This window comes from Ptychodera flava, chromosome 5, assembly GCF_041260155.1.
Source record: "Ptychodera flava strain L36383 chromosome 5, AS_Pfla_20210202, whole genome shotgun sequence".
In the NCBI taxonomy this organism is placed as follows: Eukaryota; Metazoa; Hemichordata; class Enteropneusta; family Ptychoderidae; genus Ptychodera; species Ptychodera flava.
The window spans coordinates 14472976-14492750 of record NC_091932.1 but is presented as its reverse complement, the minus strand read 5'-3'; the positions used below and the strand labels follow the sequence as shown (position 1 = coordinate 14492750).

Sequence of the window (19775 nt, the reverse complement as noted above, 5' to 3'; positions counted from 1 at the left end):
TGATGGAAGGTTCCCTAGGATAGCTTAAGTGAAAACCAGTGTTGAAAAAGTATACAGGCTGTGCGGTAGTCTGGCAGAGACCCTGCGATTCGCGCCCTTCAGAGACGCGACGCGAATCCCAGGCTGTGTCTGGCAGCGCGTGCTCACAGCTGCACAGCGTAGCCTTCGAATGCAGGCCCATCGTGGGCGCGCAAAAAAACAAGGCACAGCGACTGTGGAGAGTCTAGCTGTGCGGTTGTATGCTGAAATTATTATTTATTTTTCATTTGCGAAATATTTTGATCGGTAGATTGTACCAGGCTGTTGAAACTTTTGAGTCCTGAATATGCACAAAATGTGATCCTCTAATACATCTCTTTTAATTGTTAAGTATGAATGTTAGTAATTTTAAAAAGAAAATTACAACAGATAATTTCTACAAGTCCAACAAAGTCTGCTATATGAGTACTAGTCTGTTGCAGATGAAGAACGTACTGATCGATGGTTAATGGTGATCAATACATTGTGATGTCATTATTGTTCTCTCATATTTACGACTCATCCGTCGCTTTCTTTGGGGGAGGTGCCATCACTTTGCTGAACTTTGCCGCCCGGCCTAAGAGCTTGTCCCGTGCCGACGCTGTTTGCATGGCCTGTGACACAACTTTGGACATCCCCGTTCCCTTGTAGCATAGCATTTCGTTGCCGATGACGTCCCCTTCGTCTTGTTCGTCGTCTTCGCTCTGTATCTCCATCTTCTGAACGATGAGTCGAAGGAGTTCGTACTGCTTGTCCATTTGCGAGGACATGTCTTTCATTCTTCAAGAAAAGGTTGCAAGAATTGTAAAGATAAATAGAAGGCTGATAAAATCATCCATGATTGTTCATATTTCATACGTCAGTACTTGACTGTGACCCAAACTGAAAATTATAACCGAATACTTTAAAAATGAAGGGACTATTGACAGCAATGATGAGATAGAAAATGCTAATACCTGCGTTTCTGTTTAGATAGTTCTGCTTGAATAAATCCGTACACGGGATCCGCGGAAGTACCCTCGCCGTGAAGATCATCGTCGAAGCCCGCTGAGTGACTGATAGTTCGCCAAACCTTTGTTTTTCCAAAATACGACAAATTAGTTAAAACAAGGTAAGGCAATTAGCAAGTAAATGTTATAGGTATAGTTCTTAGTTGAGATAATAAATTATCACATTCCTGGCCGCTTGGAGTGTGGGATCGACAGTGTGGGAAAAATCGATCCCACACCCTCAGAAACCGTCCCACACTCTTCAGTATATATTACACAAGCTTTGATTGCATGATAAATAGTCTTTCGTTCAACGCGCAAAATATCATCCATTGGCACGATGCGTAACACGAGTACCGGAACTACAAGTAAGCAGGTCAGAGTACGGGGGCAGACGACAACGTTGTCGCGATTTTGGATAATGTTGTACGTCGTTGGTGACAAACTCACAAAAAAACGGCCGAATTTTCCAAATAACTGGTGAACATAGGACACTTGGAACATATAGCAATTTTTTGTTGGACATCTCGTCCGTAGCAGAAGTTGCAGTATCGGCAGTGGAACTCGCCACGGAATTTGGCCACGAAGTAGGATAGTCGCTGATACGGTTAAACATGCGCATTTTGTGGTCATGTGAGAAGAAGTATCTCACGCACCAAGGACCTGGGATCAGATTTGTTACAGTCGTTAGGGATTAATAGTATCTCAAACCCCCAGGACCTGGGATATTTTGTCTCACACGAGCCGCACGCGAGTGTGAGACAAAATATCCCCGACTAGTGTGAGAAATCTGATCCCAGGTCCTTTTGGGTGTGAGATTCTTTTTCTCACATGACCACAAAATGCGTTAAATTTTCACTGGAAACATTAAATATTTAACTGTATCATATCCTACTTCGTGACGATATGTAGTATTCAGTGTCACTAACGCAAACTCCGTGGCGAGTTTCACTGTCGACACTTTTAACTTCTGCTACAGACGAGATGTCCAACAAAAAATTGCTATATGTTCAAAGTGGCCTTTGTTCACCAGTTATTTGGAAAATTCGGCCTTTTTTGTGAGTCTCTCACCAATAAAGTACAACATGGTCTAAAATGGCGACAAAGCTGTCGTCTGCCCCCGTACTCTCTGACCTGATTACTTGGTAGTTCAGGTCCGTGTGTTACTCGTCGTGCCATTGGATAATATTTTGCGCGTTGAACGAAAGGCTGTTTATCATCCAATCGGAGCTCGTGTAATATATACTGCAGAGTGAGGGACGGTTTCTGAGAGTGTGGAATCGATTTTTCCCACACTGTCGATCCCATACTCCTAGCGGCCAGAAATGTGACAAAAATATCCCCAACTCGTGTGAGATTTCTGATCCAAGGTCCTTTTGGGTGTGAGATTCTATTAGTCTGTACTATTGTGATACCGTAAAAACATAAAGTGTTGAAACCCTACTGAGTAACTTCAAGGCTAGGCTCTCAAACCATGAGTCAATGTCTAAATAGTTACAGTAAAAATTGTTGATATATGTTTTAAATATTCACGAAAACATGATTTAGCATGGTGGTATAGACATACAACAAAATTGTTATATCACAGGAATTACATCTCGGGTTTTGTTTTGTTGACTCTTTTTTATCTGTACATATAGAGCTATATTTCTCCGTCAACAGTTTTCTTTATGAAATTTAAATAAAACATGTCGTCGCGGCAAATCATCGTCAAACACTTCTAATGATTTTTACCAGAACTTACCTTAGCAATGACACTCTGCACACAGTTTGGACTAACTTTTAACTCGTCTTTATCGACCATCTTCAGTATTCGCGTTGGCAGTTTCTGCTCCAGTTCTGTGTGCAGCTCAACCTGCATGGCGAGACGCTTCAGCTGAGCATTTCTCTGTACGCCGGCAATGTCGCCGACCGCTAAACCGATCTATGGAAAAGAATGATAATAATGATACACATTCAAAAGTCTTGTTCAAGTTTTCCTCGCTTACATGTGATCGCTAGATTTTACTATTCTTAACGGTCCACAATGTTAGAGAATGAATTTAATCCTTAGCGTGCTGTAATTTTCCCATCAAAAATTTATGTGCAATATTTTACCAATTTTTATTAATTTTTCTGCAACCTTTTTGATAATTTTGGACAAAATGGACACCATATTTCATGAGCTACGATTTTCGATCAAAATTTTGGCATAGAAACGAAATAAAATTGACAGGGTATTAGTGCAAGATGCGAGGTATAATGATATTCAAATATGCAGATTACATAAATGAGCTTTGTTTCGGTTTTAAATTCTATAAAATGACCCTTAATCAATGTGGAATATTCATGTACCTCGGATCTTGCATTGTATATTGACAGGGGTATATTTTATGAAGGCAACGAAAATTGACTAAAAGGGTTAAGAAGAAAAATACGAGGCAAATCCGTTAAACAGAACTTCAATGGCAATCGTTTAATATGTAACTTCTCTAAACAGATGATGTATACTTGTTTTTGAGCACTGCCCGAGGAGCCACCATGACAAAATTTAATCAGCTTTATGTATGAAAGATGCACATCTTATATTCATTCCAAATCATTTTGATACAGACCCCTGACAATCATTGCGACAATAAAGATAATTATGTCCTTAAACACTGCCTGAAGAGTGCACTTCAGTTCCTGTTTAAGTCTCCCGAGGACCCCCATCTTGCACTTCAGTAACTCCTATCACTATTTTTGACCACAAACTGATAGAGATAACCTGTATCTAATACAATATCTTAAATAACGAAATTCCTACAAATGTTTATTCCATACTAATTTATCGATCATAGATATGTCGCCGACGTAAGTACAAGCAGCTGCAGGTTGCAATAAGTTTCTTAATCTTTCTTTACTGACATATCACGATTTGGAAAAAAAATGGGGATTTATGACGTAACTGGTCAACAGGTGGGAAACCGATATAAGTACTCGATAAGGTAACCATGGTTACTCACAAGCAAGTTAATCAGTAGAATGGGCATGAGCAAGATAAAGACGAACAGCATGGCAAATGTCAGCTTTCTGTAGTGCATCGTCTCCGGGCGACCATCGGTGGCGGGTTCAATGTACGACGCCATGTAGTCTATCTCGCCGAGCATCATGACCACCATCCGGTAAATAGACAGCCACGGCGTACTGTTGGCTTCGTTGTCCTGCAAGGATGATAAACAAAGGCAAACATGTGGCGTCATTTTATAGGTAATGGTGACACAAGGAGGAATCGCCACCTTACGTCACATCCTTGAGGGCAATAAAAGTGCATAGAACTTCATACAAATAGGTCTATATTACATGCAGACAGCGAGTAAAGAAAAACAAGCAATATAATACCGTTGTTTTCCATAGGACATTGATATATGCAAATGTATGCTAATTTAAACTCCAATGAATGAGGCATATTATATTGACGTTCACAGCTGAGAGGCCTGTAGTACAGAGAAAACAATGAATTTTGACCAAAATATGAGAATATAGGTCTCAAAAATTTGCAAATGCAAATTTCTTTTGAACCTGAGTGAATGAAGTCATTCCTATAGAAACCAACTAAATCGATTTCCCAAACACGAAAACAAACAGTTTAAGAGAGGAAGATTTCTGTAGAAAATTACGCCAAAAATGAGACAGTACTTTACAGAAGTTTAAATACACAAATGACATGCGGACTTTAACGTGACCAAATGCGGGTATTCCTGAGAAGCTACATACTAAATTTTAAGGCTACAACATTGGTATATAGACAACAATGTTTTGACCCAAAAATTAGAAAATTACAGCGTAGCACATTTCAAGAACCATAATTTTAAGCGAACAGAATGTCATTGAACTCATTTACTTGTAGCTTACAAACAAAATTTGACTGTCATAGAAACAATTTCATATTGGAATTTTTTGAAGAAAATTTAGCAAAAGACGACAGAATGTCAACAATTTAAATATCAGAATTTCACTGTAATTTTGACAAAACTTAGTAAGGGTATAGCCAAGTGAAAGCAGTCAGTACAGCGGTATCAGGAAAAACTGACCAAAAATGAGAAATCGGCCAATTTGTTAACCAGATAAAGGTACTGATATAAGATAAGTAACAAGGCAAGTATTTCGATGAAAATCTAAACTTTATCTGCTTTTTGACCTTGGAAATATTTCACAAGGACTAGTCGAGTCCGTGGCTTAAGGTGTTATATATGCGTCTCGAAAGTGAAAGACTTAAACTTTTGCTAAACCTTTTCAAAATGAAACTTTCAACCATTCTCTTACCAAATCAACAATAAAAATTGGGAGTCAACGTGCAAAGTTTAGAACTAGCGAAACAAATTGCCCAACATTTTGAGATATTTTAAATTCAAAATGGCCGCCATCCCTGTGTAACTCTGTGGGTGGGGAGAATTAAATTTTCGATTTTCGAAAACAATACTAGAGCTGAAACTTAGCCCCCACAAATGGTAAATCAAAAAAGAATTGTAGAAGTTTGAAAGTCCGAATATCTGTCACTGAGGCGCGTTCTATATTTAAATCAACTAATAACAAAAATACTACATGTATATATGCAATAAAAGGCTTGTGTAATCGATCTTCGCATTGAGACTGCATATGATACACGTGGGGTCGACTTAGCAATGATTTAAGCTGCGCAAATTCGAAAGTTAAGATTAGCAAACGCTAAGTTGACGTAGGATATGGAAAACTGAAAACATAAAAGTAAGTCCCTGACATGTTCCCGAGGAGTTTTTAGCTTTGATTTTGTTCACGTTCATGTTTTATGTATGCGGTGCTTTACGGAGTTGCTGGCGTGATGGCGGACTAGTTCGCGTGGGAGGAAGCTTCCGCAAGGCGTTTTATTTTGCTTCTCCATAATCTGAAGGTCAAATGCTGGGATTATAATGAAACATTGCACCCCGCCCTGGCTCTGAGGCTGTCGATCTTTTCAAAGGACTCTCGGAGTCCGCCAAAGTTATGGGCGATGAAAGACGTAAACACAAGGGAAATTTACACATATCAATATGACCATTCAGATGAAAATAGCCGGCGGGGGTGGGAAAACCAAAACGCTGACGAATTAGGTTGACGGAATGATCAGATGACGTACATCACATCCCTTTAAAATGGACAAAGAAATATATGAAATATACAAATTCGTATGATTATCAATGAATTAGTTTTAATTTCTGGATATCGGAATCGTTTTCAATTCACTTGGAAATGATTCCATCCTTCAACTGAATTGTCGACAATACGCTTTTCTCATTTTATCTTTAAGGGAAAAGGCGAGCTGGACCTTTTAACAGAAACCTTGTACAATGAATAAATATGTTGCTCACAGTGATGAAGATAAACTGTTGGATTTCATGTTTCGCCTAGTCTTTACAGCTGTCTGTCAGAAACGTTGTGGTAAGTCTGATCTTTTTAGTAGCAAATTTGTTCGGAAAGAGCACCTTGTTGATATCCCGATGCAAAAAAAACTAACACTTCTGTCTTTTTTTATAGAACAAACATATTCATTGCATACATATTTGCCATATCATATTATGGCGTCGTCGGTTCGCGCCAAATGTCAACATCGACATTTTCGATTGTCGAAGTCACTCCACGCATCTCAGCCGCCACGTCGTTCGCCCCGATCGACAAGATGTACAATGTCACGTTGTCCCCACGGTGGGGGACATGCTATTTCCATGCGCAAGGATCATTAAGATACAGTAGTTAGGGGGCGTAAGATAGAGGGAGGGACGCCCCGACACATGATATCCTCTGTATAAGTTTGGCCATACAATATTTAGTCCTTTTATCATGAATAATCAAACTTAATGATATGGTTTACCACGATTCACATGCTACGCACTTCAAAATGGCGTAAAGCAAAATCCATCCACATAGAAAATACACACATTATCACCTATTAACTCAGCTGTCGACAACAATATGGCTCTGGCAACATGGGGCTGTGTCAATCTTTAACACTTTGACATTTTGATTCCAAATATCATGTCACCACGGCGCTAAATCGCCTAGCAACGAAGTCAGCCCCTAACATTCTGCAGCCAAAGGCCTGCCTACATCAATGCGAGATTCTGATAATCACACGGAAACATTTTCGGCTAACAACCGAAAATGTAAAGCTTACGTTACCAAATAACTCAAACCACATATCCGAAACCAAGCGATTCATGTGTTCCTCAGGTTAAAGCGTCGTAACGGAAATAATCGCATGGTCCCGTAATGATGTTATTGATCGAAACGAAAATCATTCATTTTTGTAATCAATGTATGTGGAGAGAATCTGATTTACATTTGAAGCATATATATTGATTTGTCACGAAATATGTAAGCAACAAAGCACACCCGGCAATCATGGTGTACCACGAGATTTTGACCAGTTAACGACATGTATTCACTAGCGATAGCCAGTGCATATATGAAGTGGACTTGTCAAAACCGAGCTCCTGCGTGTGCCAGCCGTGGTATATCGCGAATATACCACGGTTCTTTTCACGTCTTGACCAATCAGATCGCTGTATTTGTACCATCAACATAGAAGAATGTTTTAGTTTGCTGGTTTTCAGTAATGATTTTAGTATGTCAATGTTTCAAAATATTAGTGAAGATGCGAAGTATCAATTGAATGTAAATTATATTAATGAGCATTGTTTCGGTTTTGACATTGTATTCTCATGATTCTATATCAATGTGAAATATTTATGTACCTCGCATCTTGCATCGTATGTCCTGGAAAGTCAAAATCAACTATATTTACCTCTTGCGACATCAGAATGTAGAAGGACATCCCGAAGCCGATGATTAAGATCGAAAAAACCATCAACACCTGAACCAGAGTCTTCAGGATCTCCAGAAACATCACAACGTAAATGCCAAAAATGTCGAACCTGAGCGTAGGTGACAAAACACAAGGAATTCGTAACACAAATTGAATTCATCGAAATAATTTAACAGGGAATACAAATACAAGTCAATTAAGGTAGTATGCGCCTCGAAAGTGAAAAATTTAACCTTTTGCTCAAACTTTCCTCAAAGAATATTTCAATCATTCTCTTTCATATTCAAGAATCAAAATCGGGGGTCACCGTGCAAATCTTGGTACTAGAGAAACAAATTACTCAAGATTTACCGATATTTGAAATTCAAAATGGCCGCCATCCTTGTGTTAACTCTATGAAGAAAAAATAAAATTTTCGATTTTCGAAAAACTAAGCCAATGAAAAGTTTTCTTACACCAAGAGCTTTAAAATGAACCCCCACAAGTGGTAGATCAGAAAAGAAAAAGTTTGAGAGTCCGAAAAAGAGAGTTTGAGAGTTTGAAAAAGTTTAAGAGTACGAATATCCGTCCCGAGGCGCGTTCTACCTTAATAGAGCAGAAAGATATACAGCTACGAAAGACAGCCGTAAGGACGAACATTCAGCAAACTGACTCTACATCGAAGATACGTTCTAATATGTCTGCTACCGAACTTCACAAGCAATGCACTGATTGGTTGCCGCCTGAAAGATCCGTCGACTATTCATGGCTGTTGAAAGTCATCAACTGGTCTCGTGAAAATGAAAAGGTAGCTACTCACCTCTGGAGGTACACCAAAAAGTTAAACCAAGCCAGAAAGACGGCGACAGAGCCACACTCCCACTGGAAATGATGAGACTGTCCAAGCAGGTAGGGTAACACAAACGCTAAAGTCGATCCATAGATCGTCCATTCTAGTAAATTGGTCAAGTCCAAAAAGTACTTCAATTTCTGCGGGGGGAAATGACACAGATTATAATTTTGAAGTAAATGAAAGCAAATTATTTGGGGGATATCGTTAGATATGGTTAGAAATATGCCTCGCTCATAGATAGATAGATAGATAGATAGATAGATAGATAGATAGATAGATAGATAGATAGATAGATAGATAGATAGATAGATAGATAGATAGATAGATAGATAGACACACACAGACAGACACAGACAGACACACAGAGACAGACATAAGTTAGATAGATAGATAGATAGATAGAGAGATAGATAGAGAGAGAGAGAGATAGAGAGATGTCCCATGTTATGTTTATTGAGATTCGTTGTAAATTTACTAGACTGTTACGTTGTTTGTCAAGTTTATTACTTCGCCTGATAGACATTTAAGAGATAATGGAGTTATCGGTCGGATTACTAAGGATACTCAGCAAATTAACTGGGTATGAATGAGAAACTGAGTCGACCATCAGAATTTAGACACGCATCGTTACGAAGGCAATTCGACTTCTAAAATAAAATACTTAAATGTTGCGAGGTTGTTCAAAACGGAAAGTACTCTTGTTTTGCATCGATGGTTGACTTCTCTTCAAGGTGCTGATATTTGCCTGCATGAAAACCCAATAATTCAGATAAATTCACATTGATGAGTTGCCTGTGTTATAGTGTAATACACGTGAATTCACATGAATCCACATGAATACAGGCTTTCTGAATACAAAAAATGGATTCTTGACTGTATTCACCTGTATATGCACTCTTCAGCTAAAATACAGGCAATAATTCACGTTAATACAGTAAGTATTATAGGTTTGTATGCAGTGTGCCTGATAGAAAATCGATGCACTTTAATTACCATCCAGGCTTTACAAACTCACGACTATCGTAATGTACACTTTATACTCGAACACAGTAAATCTGCAGCGATATATTGATATCATATCATTATTTTTTTCTCGCGAGTATCGATCTAGTCTAACAGCATCATATTTTCTTTCGCGGTCTCTCAATAACACTGTGCGCAGCAAATCTACTGTGCGCTGCGCGAAATTCTATGGCCAGAAATTGAAATTGCCCTGCAAACATACGACATTTCGGTTCATTTTTGAATAGTGCATTTATCATCGTCATCTCGCCGTGTCGGTGTCACAATAACGGTTCATACTCACACTGCGCTACCCCCTTTCACAAATTGGCAGTCATATCTTTTCCTTGAGGCCTCAATGTGAAATAAATCAGTTTTCCCATCAGAGACAGACGATGAAAAACTAACATTTTCGACCCTTACCTTGACTTCCAGTAAGAATCGTCCACAGAATTTCATCGAGCAAATACTTTTAGTGATTTAGGTGCTCTTAACTTTGACATTAGATGTCGGAAAACTCGTATGATCGAAAAAGGCGTATCGGGAGGAGTTTTTCCTAAGGCTGTGATGTTTAGATCCCAGAACGACATCGACATCGATCAGGCCTTGAAAAGCGGCATATCGTGTACCTCAATTTGAACACCTATTAGTAATCTGAATCCGGTCCATCATGGTGTATCGGATTTGGGGGTTTTTTTTCAACTGAACACCGAGTGTCTTTGAAATATAACCCTTGGTCTTGCGGCAAGGTTTATAATCTGTCAGTTACCTGTTGCACCATCTGTACCAACTCCTTGATGACGTTGAAACACGTGAGGATTGCGATGATCCACAGACTAAAGTTCTGCATGGTTGTAAACTGAAAGAAAAACAAATGAATCGCTTTACGGATATGTCAACAGCAAATTGTCGAGGCGCGGCGACGAAATGATAGGACTCGTTTTACACGTTTCCCTCTACCCATCATTTCGAACTTTGTATGCTGATGTGGATTAGATAATGCTCGACAATTTCAATATGCAAATAACTGTTGCTGTAAACGAATTTAAAATGATTCTTGAAAAACATGAGACAATTCTATCAGCTCAATCGCTGATGGATGAAGTGGGTGTTATCTTCACTGCTGAAGCTTTTTCGCTGTTTTTATTATTCTGTTTCTTATGACGATGATGATGATGATGATGATGATGATGATGGTGATGATGATGATGAAAATGATGATGACGATGATGATGATGACGATGATGATGGTTTTGATGGTGTTGGCGAAGGTAGTGGTTGTGTCGATGGTGGTTGTGTTTGTGGCGGTAGAATGGTAAGGATGGTTGTGGCGGTGATTATCAAAGAAGCAATGGCATAAATTGCAAGGTGACGCCCACCATGTCAAAAGATCCCGATGGAGGTAAATACTTAGAAAGGACACTTACTGTCGTTGGTGATGTGTGGATATCTGCAGAATAATCGTTGGTGTCGTTGAGTGACCTTCCAATCACCTTGGGATCAGTAACCGCGATGAAATACGTCAGAAAGGCCAAATACACAAGGTAAACAGTGATGTTCAACAAGTGAAAAGGTCGACCATATGCGCTCCTGTTGGGCAAAAAAACCATAGTACGATTCCTATATGTTCAAGTGAAACTCACATAATTTGACTGATGCAAATGTTGGATCACGGGATAGGTTTTATCAAATGTAATTCGTAGAATAGACACAATTACAACAGAACAGAAACAGTAAACATTGACTGATAAAGTTACTAATTAAGCGTCTTTTTTTAGTTTATTATTGAGTTTTAACCGTCTTTAATTCCCTTAACGTGTCATTCAGTGATCGTGTTTGGCTTCGATTCACTAACGTCATATATAGAACAAGAAGGGATTGGACATGGCTTATGGTGATAGCCCGCTGCCGCACTTCGCTTCTCGAGGATTACAAATCAACGGGCATTGGTTGAGAATTTACGATATAGCCGAAGTACGCGGAGTTAACCCCACCTTAATCCAATGGCGTTTTAGTACACTTTGGCAGTAAATGCACAAGAAAACCCATGTCCAACACTATTTCTGCTTTTTTAGAAATTATTGAACCATCGAATTGAATATCGCAAATAGTGCAGTTCTCTTGACTCTACTGTGACCACATTTTAAGAAAAGTTTCGGACAAAGAAACATTTGTTTGGTGTAGTAAATTAATCGAAAGAGTGCAGTGCCACAAATTATCACCTTGAGCTTGGGGCTATTGCTCACGACGGTAACATTGATGATACCCTCACTCCAAGCTCGGGTATCGTCAATATCACTATCATGAGCCTGCATGAACACCAGCCAAATGGCAGGCAACAAACCATGATCTTGCACTTGCCATCATAAATCATCATTCGAATAAAATTGTGATGTATTTTTCCCCCGCTGTTCGCTCTCTTACCATTTCATCGCCAAATAATTTAAACACACTGGGTGAGACAAGATGTCAACTCTGTTAAATCTGACCATCGTCTGAAATCAGAAAGGATACAAGGGAATGAAGATCTGAACAATCTAGTTTCAAACAGTGAAACTGCTTCAACTCTGAAGGAGAGATATGCTGAGTTCTTCGCTTTTTGAATCTCTGCATGTTGGCCAGGCGAAAGCAATAACATGTTTTATGTGATTGAAGAACGTGACACTTTGGTGCAACCTTCAGAGTCTGTTGTAAAGGTAAACATTCCAAGGGATTGTGCCAGAGGGCAGGGTCAAGGCTGACAACGTGTATATTATTTGAAAATAACTGCAACAAGAATTATGCAATTTGGACAACAACATCAATCACCATCATCATCATCATCATCATCATCATCATCATCATCATCATCAACAACAACAACAACAACAACAGCAATAACGACAACGATAAAAACAACAACAACAACAACAACAACAACAACAACAACAAAATCATCATCGCCATTATCACCACTATCATTAACCATCTTCAAATGTAAACGTGACGTCTCGGTGTTCGGCATTTGGTCAAAGGCGTGCCAACTGAATGGCAAGCTTACCTTATAATTGTACAAAACGAGATCATGTACAGTTTGAATTAAGCAAACTCTAGTGTATATTGAGACTTACATTCAACGCCCCCAACGGTTGAACCGGTGTTCCATCTTCTCGGAGTGTCCCTATTTTCGCTTGCAAGTAGTGAAAGTCATATTTGATCTACAAAATGAAAACAAGCGGCCATGGGGAAACTATTTATAGTAGGTCAATGACATGAATATCTCGATACAGTGCAAACAGACAAGGTTGCAAAATATTGCATGTGAAAATAAGTGGCTCTCTCGGGGGAAAATTGATCAGTCCGTAAAAGCAAATACATTTCTCAATGATCCGTCTCTCCGAATCTTTTGCAATGGTTGTTAACGCTGGGGAATCAAAGATCGCAAGAAATCAGAGAGGGAAAATTCTGTTCATTATGTCTCTCAGAAAAGTAGAGTGTATATCTGTTTTGTATTACTACACGGAACCCCGATTTAATTTTAAGGGACCGTCTCAAATTATCGCAATATATAACGTCGTAACTGTCTCTTGCTATGTTCAGTTAGTCACATTGCTCTTTGAGGAAACACGTAAACAGTTTGACTAGATGAAAATTAATTCATTTACCACCAAATGGCTTGAGGTCGTGAGAAATGAAAAAAGCAAAACACTTTACGCAAAAAAGGAGCCATACCGCGAAAAGATAAAAAAGTTTAATATTCCACTCCTATCACTACAAACATGCATGCGGGAAAACATTTTAATTACAAATGTTAAGAACACCAGCAGCACAATAGATGGTGACAGGAACACAAACAGTGCTCAATTCTTGGATATTCTCTTCGTTATAGATATCATATCACTAAGTTTAATCCTCTGTGTGTTTCACCTGACGAAGTTCTGCAATTATATGTGAGTATTATTGAACAGCGCTATCCAAACCACCAGAGTTGTATTCTACCCTCTGTCTTACATCAGCACTTCACAGTTTTGTCCAGCTTTGTAGGGGAGAGGTGTGCATTTTGATCTGAACGAACGAATTTCGTGCGCAAAATACATGCGACAATCTGAGACCCTTCCTTACAATACTGACTCGAACCGTAAACCGTCATTCAAGGTTTCCTTAAATGTAAATGTTGGGAAGGTCTAAGAAATTTTCATGTGGGAGAACAATTTTCCTACGTAAGTACCGTTAAATAACGGGGCAACTAAATTACCACTGATGTATCGGTCTACTTGGACAATATTGGGTGACACTATGGCACTGCGCATGTGCGAGGGTTTCAACCGTTGCATGAGTGAAAGAAATGTAGTTTTCTAGGAGAATAACTCACCCAATAGTTTCTGCTTTTATTGTCGCAATCGGCAGTTGTCTGGCAACGATCGAGGAGAGCCTGCAATTGGACGGGACAACGTTTGGTCACATGTCAACGAATCACGATGCAAAAAAAACTGTTGTAGTATGTTAATAAAGTCACGCAATTAGTTAAAAAGTTCAGTCCCCCCCCGCACCTAATTAAAAGGAGAGTGTCGTCGGAACTGCGCGTGTGCGACTTTCTTGTTTACAAACTATGCATTCCATGCATAATATCTAGATTCGTCACCTCAACATAACTGCTTTCATCTATCGCCAACGTACTCGAGATAAAGTGTTTACATCGGTCGTATATAGGGGTCCCTGCGACGACACCCTTCCTTTAAGTGTGATTTGAGCCTCAGCAAACACAGTTTCTTTTAAACGCAGCCAAAAGCGCCGCAATTTTAGTGAACAAATTTCAAGGTAGTCATCTGATAGAATCATGACTAAATTAAAAGCACATACGACGGTCATGAGGCACACGTTTATTTGCCGCCGGGCCTAAAAAGTTCGCCAACAATATTCTGTTCCGGGAGGCCTTCCCCCGGTGGAAACAGAGTGTGTTGGGCGACCATCAGGCACGGGAGCATACGATTGTAGACGTACAAGGATATGGAAAGTGAATTTGTGTTTTGTAACACACTACGTACAATTTTCTAACAGGAAAATCTGGGAATTTTTCTGCTACCAATCTTCTCGGCCAAATTCGACACCGATATCTTCTTTTGGGTGTTCTAAAATATGCGCACGCGTAGACGGAACTGTAAAACCTACCTAGTCAACAGTTGTCCGAACCGTTAACCGGTTAACAGTTAATTGGTAAACTGTTAACCAGTGAATGGTTCCTTGTCTGTATCAGCGATAACATGACGAATACAAATGGCCGTATGGACAAATCACGACCAAGTATTTGGATTAGGCACGTCGCAATAGTCAATGTTTGTTTGTTCTTTAGAAACGGATAAGTGAAGCTATGATGTGTACTCACCGTAGCTGCTTCCGGCAAGTGTTCAATCATTGCTGTGAGAGGGCAACCGAATTTGGGGGAATACACCGACATCACTTCGCGCCATCTAAAATAAGATCAAATTACAAGCTGTTAGACGCTTTATAGAGCAGATAGACAGACAGACAGGCTGACAGACAAGCTGACAGACAGACATGCGTGCATAGTATAACATGGTAGCAGCTTGCACTACATCACATTATAACACATTACAAAACATTCCCACATTAAACAATATTACAACTACCACAGAGAACGGCTAAATAGCTGTGTCTGTTACGTTTACCGCTTATAGGCGCCCTAGATACAGAGCCCCTTGCAGCGCTTTTCCAATTGGTTTTAATGGGCCCATTGGTTTTAGGGATCACAAGTTTTGTATCGGTCTCTGTACATGATGCAATTAGTTGCACAGGCTGTCAGATAGAACCGCGTTCTGCATTACGCCACACTGGTTGTGGAAATTTGAAGAGCAATTTTATGACATGACATATAGATGATTTGTACATATTGATCCATTCACAAATGCAAGGCCTGTTATTACAAAATATACAGTAAAGGATACACTACGATATAAGCACCATGTCTCACGATACATTGCGCCAATTTCCTCGTTCATACTTTGCCGTATTTTCATAACATTCTCACATTACATTGCATTACATTACATTATATCACATCACATTACATTGCATTGCATCACATCACATTGTATTGCATTGCATTACATCACATTGTGTTGCATTACATTACATTGCATTGCATTGAATTGGATTGGATTGCATTGCATTGCATTGCATTACATTACATTACTTTACATTACATTGCATTGCATTGCATTACATTACATTACATTACATTACATTACATTGCAATACATTACATTGCATTACATTGCATTACATAGCATTACATTACATTGCACTACATTACATTACATTACATTACATTACATTACGTTACATTACATTACATTACGTTACATTACATTACGTTACATAACATTGCATTGCATTAAATTAAATTACTTAACATTACACGGCATTACATTGCATTGCATTACATTACATTACATAACATAACATTACATTATATTACATTACATTGCATTACATTACATTACATTACATTAAATTGCATTACATTACTTTACATTGCATTACATTACATTGCATTACATTGCATTGCATTGCATTACATTGCATTACATTACATTGCATTGCATTACATTACTTTACATTACATTGCATTGCATTACATTACTTTACATTACATTGCATTGCATTACATTACATTACTTTACATAACATTGCATTACATAACATTGCATTGTATTACATTACTTTACATTACATAGCATTGCATTACATTACATTACTTTACATAACATTGCAGTACATAACATTGCATTGTATTACATTACTTTACATTACATTGCATTGCATTGCATTTCATTACATTACACTACATTGCATTACATTACATTGCATTGCATTGCATTACATTACATTACATATACATAGGCGACTGTTCTTGTGTATTGCCAAGTTTCAGGGAGCAAGAAAGCAAATCACTGATACACAGACAACATCGTTTTTGGAAAAAGTCCAGTGTACTCAAAGAGAGTCACTTACCTGTCATGCATAACAAAAGCCAGTGCAACGTCTTTGTGCTTGGAACGAATGCTAAAATCAAACGCGCTCAACTTTTCACAATTAAGCGCCAGCTTCGCATCCTGAGATAGCAGGTACCTAACTCCGTTGGCGTGACTTTCCTGGACGCCAGATGGAGGGCAGTGTTCTGCGAATTCGAAAAGGAAAGCCGTTACTCGGGACGGTCAAACACTGATGTTCTGGTCAAAATTTCGTCTATGTGTAAGTCACTGATGCAATTTGTTCTAAAGTATTCAATCATATATATATTATTGCCGGGATACATGGGTTTATGTGCCCGAGAGCAGGTGACAATTTGCCCTTTGGGCGTCGGGTAAATTGTCTCTTGCCGCGAGGGCACATAACCCATGTATTCAGGCAATAATGTTTTTATTACATGCCTCTTCACAGTTAATACTATATGACATTTAATTACTTGCAGGGCGTTCTCAAACAATTTTACCATTATCGACCAGCATCGAACAGATTTTAACGACGGTCAAACTGGCTGTGCGCGCATGGATATTTTACATCTAGCGTTAAGCGTTTACTTTGACGTCGAAAACGTCGAAGGGCTTCACCGATCAGCACATCGTTCACATGGCCCACTAACTCCCCGGATGTTCCTATTTAAATCAATGCACTGATTTGCACTCACATCGAGGCATGTAATAAATGCCCTTGAGTATCCTATAGATTCGTTGCTAAACGGCAGTGAAGGATTGTTTCTTTAGGGTGACTGTCGCTCCAAGAGTACGCATTGCCCTGGTTACTCACCCCATCATCGTCTACTTGATCAAGAAGATGACCATGGGTCCCGAGGAGTAACTTCATAGTGTTTGTGTAGCCTGCTATTGCAGCTAGGTGAAATGGAGTTCTTCCACTGTGGTCACTGCAAAGGGAAAAGAGAATACATTTACAGGGATTGACAGAAGCAAGTCGTCGGTCACAGTTGATTAAAAATTGAATTGAAGTTCAATTTCGTGTCTTTCAATCTCAGTAGCTAAATGTCTGCATCAAATATAGATTACTGTTTCAATTTGTTTAAGTGTTGACATAAAATAGAAATTGTCTTTCAATTTGGCAAAGTGTGAGTGTAAAAGATAAATTTGCTGGGTATAAATGTCAAGGAGCATTAGGTAATTAGATGTCAGACTAAGAGATACGTTGTCAATACTATCGTACACACTTCACGTGATCGTGCTATGGTACTAACATGATGTGACAATAGAGGAGTTAGAAATAGAAAAGGAGATGGCTAGATGCATAGCTTGGTAGATAGACACACGGACAGACAGGCACCGACAGACAGATACAGACAGGCAGGCAGACAGACAGACAGACACTGACAGGTTGATTGACCGATATATTGATTGACTAGTTAATTGGACAGGCCGCACGAACGATCAATTGATTGATTAACGGATGGATGGATGAATTACTCAAATGATTGACTGATTGATTGATATGACGTAATGGGGACAGGGAAAACAGAAGGTTGATTGAATTACGCCCGCACCGGTGTAGTAATGCTCCCTTTGCCATCAGCAGCTGTACCACTTTGGTTTGGCCGTTCAGCGACGCCAGATGCAGAGCCGTCATTCCCTCGCCCTCGGTGTCGTTGATGATATGTGGCCCCATGGAGCTATCCAAGAGACGGCGACAGGTGTGGAAGCGACCGTATCTGATAAAGAAATTTAAAACGTTAAAGGAAATTGTTCAGTCCAGGATAGATGTAGAATTATTACATCTTTCCTACAAGAATTTCCCCAGAGTTCTTACATTAATAACCAATGAGAACCGACTGTACGCGGGCAGGGTAATAGTGTCCAGCTACTTTGTACAAGGGCAATGAAAACCCGATTTGTCTGTAAAACACTTTATTTGGACTTGGCAACAACAGTTTTTGATATTTTGACTGCAAAATATCGGACCCTGAGTGAAGTTAACTACAGCCGATACTTGACAGGTACAATGGCCGAGTGCACGTGATTACTCAATAGAAGTGATGAGTCGGTTACCTTGCGGCAAAGTGCAACGGCGACTCTTTCCAATCGTTTTTGCAGTTGATCACGGCCCCAAGCTCCAGTAGTCCCTGCAGGGATTTGATGTTGCCTTCCCGTGATGCATAGTGCAGCGGCGTGCATCCCCAGTCGTCTTTCTGATTGAGCAGCTCGATGGCGCCGGGGTTCTTCGAAAAGGAGCCGATAGCAAACGACAGTGATTAACTAAACCAATCCACGATTACCAGACGTAAAACAAAACCTTTAAAAGTCGCTAAAGGTGAGCATAAAAAAATATGCAAAGAAGGAAGCAGCGACCCTGGCGACTTTGGACTGAACTGAGGAGAGCACAGTGCACATTAAAATGTGGAAGAAAGGCAGATACGGTGCGTGGGCGAAATACTTGAAAAGGTTACAAAAATAACAAGTAGGACTGGAACTATATTAATGTTTCCGTTTACCTGGAACATGTCTGTGAAATACTGACAGTACTTGTAGAATTACATCTGGAAGTTTACAATTATTCGTTATTCACATTTTTACGAAATTTGGGCTTGATCGAAAGTTTTACGGAAAACTGTCTCCCTTCCGTCGAATATTTTGTTTGTTATTTTAAGTGCCGTTGTATTATATGTTACATATAAATGACTCTTTATAAGACAGTACTGAGCGTATTGTATACCTCGAAAAAATCGTCGCCAAAGTAGGTGAGACTGCCTCCGCAAATGACCGCAATGTGGAGAATGTTCCTCTTCATTTTGTCGCGTATGTGATAGTTGGCTCCCCTTCTCAGCAACGTCTTCACCGTCCTCCATCCTCCCTTCGACGTTGCTATGAGCAACGGGCTGCGGAAGTTCTTATCGAGCGGATCCACATCGGCTCCCTTGAGAACGAGGGGGATAAGAGACAAAATGTCGTTACGGCATTAAGTGAAATATCTGTATATCCTGAGGAAGTCTTATTTGCAGATCTTTCTGTCTGTCCCTTGCCGCCAACTTCATCCTTTTGCAGCACACAATTCATAAACCTTGCGACGTAAGGCACCTGTGTCTTCGCCACTAATCTCTGATGATGAGACCAAGTTTCATTCTCGATAAGCGTGC

General features: G+C 39.5%; 1 protein-coding gene across 1 annotated transcript in view; it reads right to left on the bottom strand.

Annotated features, from left to right (window-relative positions):
• Positions 1-362: 362 nt before the first annotated feature.
• The window catches only part of LOC139132718 (transient receptor potential cation channel subfamily A member 1-like), a 61250-nt gene continuing 41837 nt past the window's right edge, over positions 363-19775 (bottom strand). Inside the window, 18 exon segments of the mRNA XM_070698984.1 lie at positions 363-798; positions 975-1090; positions 2752-2931; positions 3992-4189; positions 7786-7915; positions 8606-8775; positions 10410-10499; positions 11068-11230; positions 12065-12135; positions 12751-12837; positions 13992-14051; positions 15003-15087; positions 16652-16793; positions 16796-16817; positions 17447-17561; positions 18189-18353; positions 18691-18860; positions 19355-19555. Of these exon segments, the coding sequence (XP_070555085.1) occupies positions 531-798; positions 975-1090; positions 2752-2931; positions 3992-4189; positions 7786-7915; positions 8606-8775; positions 10410-10499; positions 11068-11230; positions 12065-12135; positions 12751-12837; positions 13992-14051; positions 15003-15087; positions 16652-16793; positions 16796-16817; positions 17447-17561; positions 18189-18353; positions 18691-18860; positions 19355-19555 (2433 nt within the window). The 3' untranslated portion in view covers positions 363-530.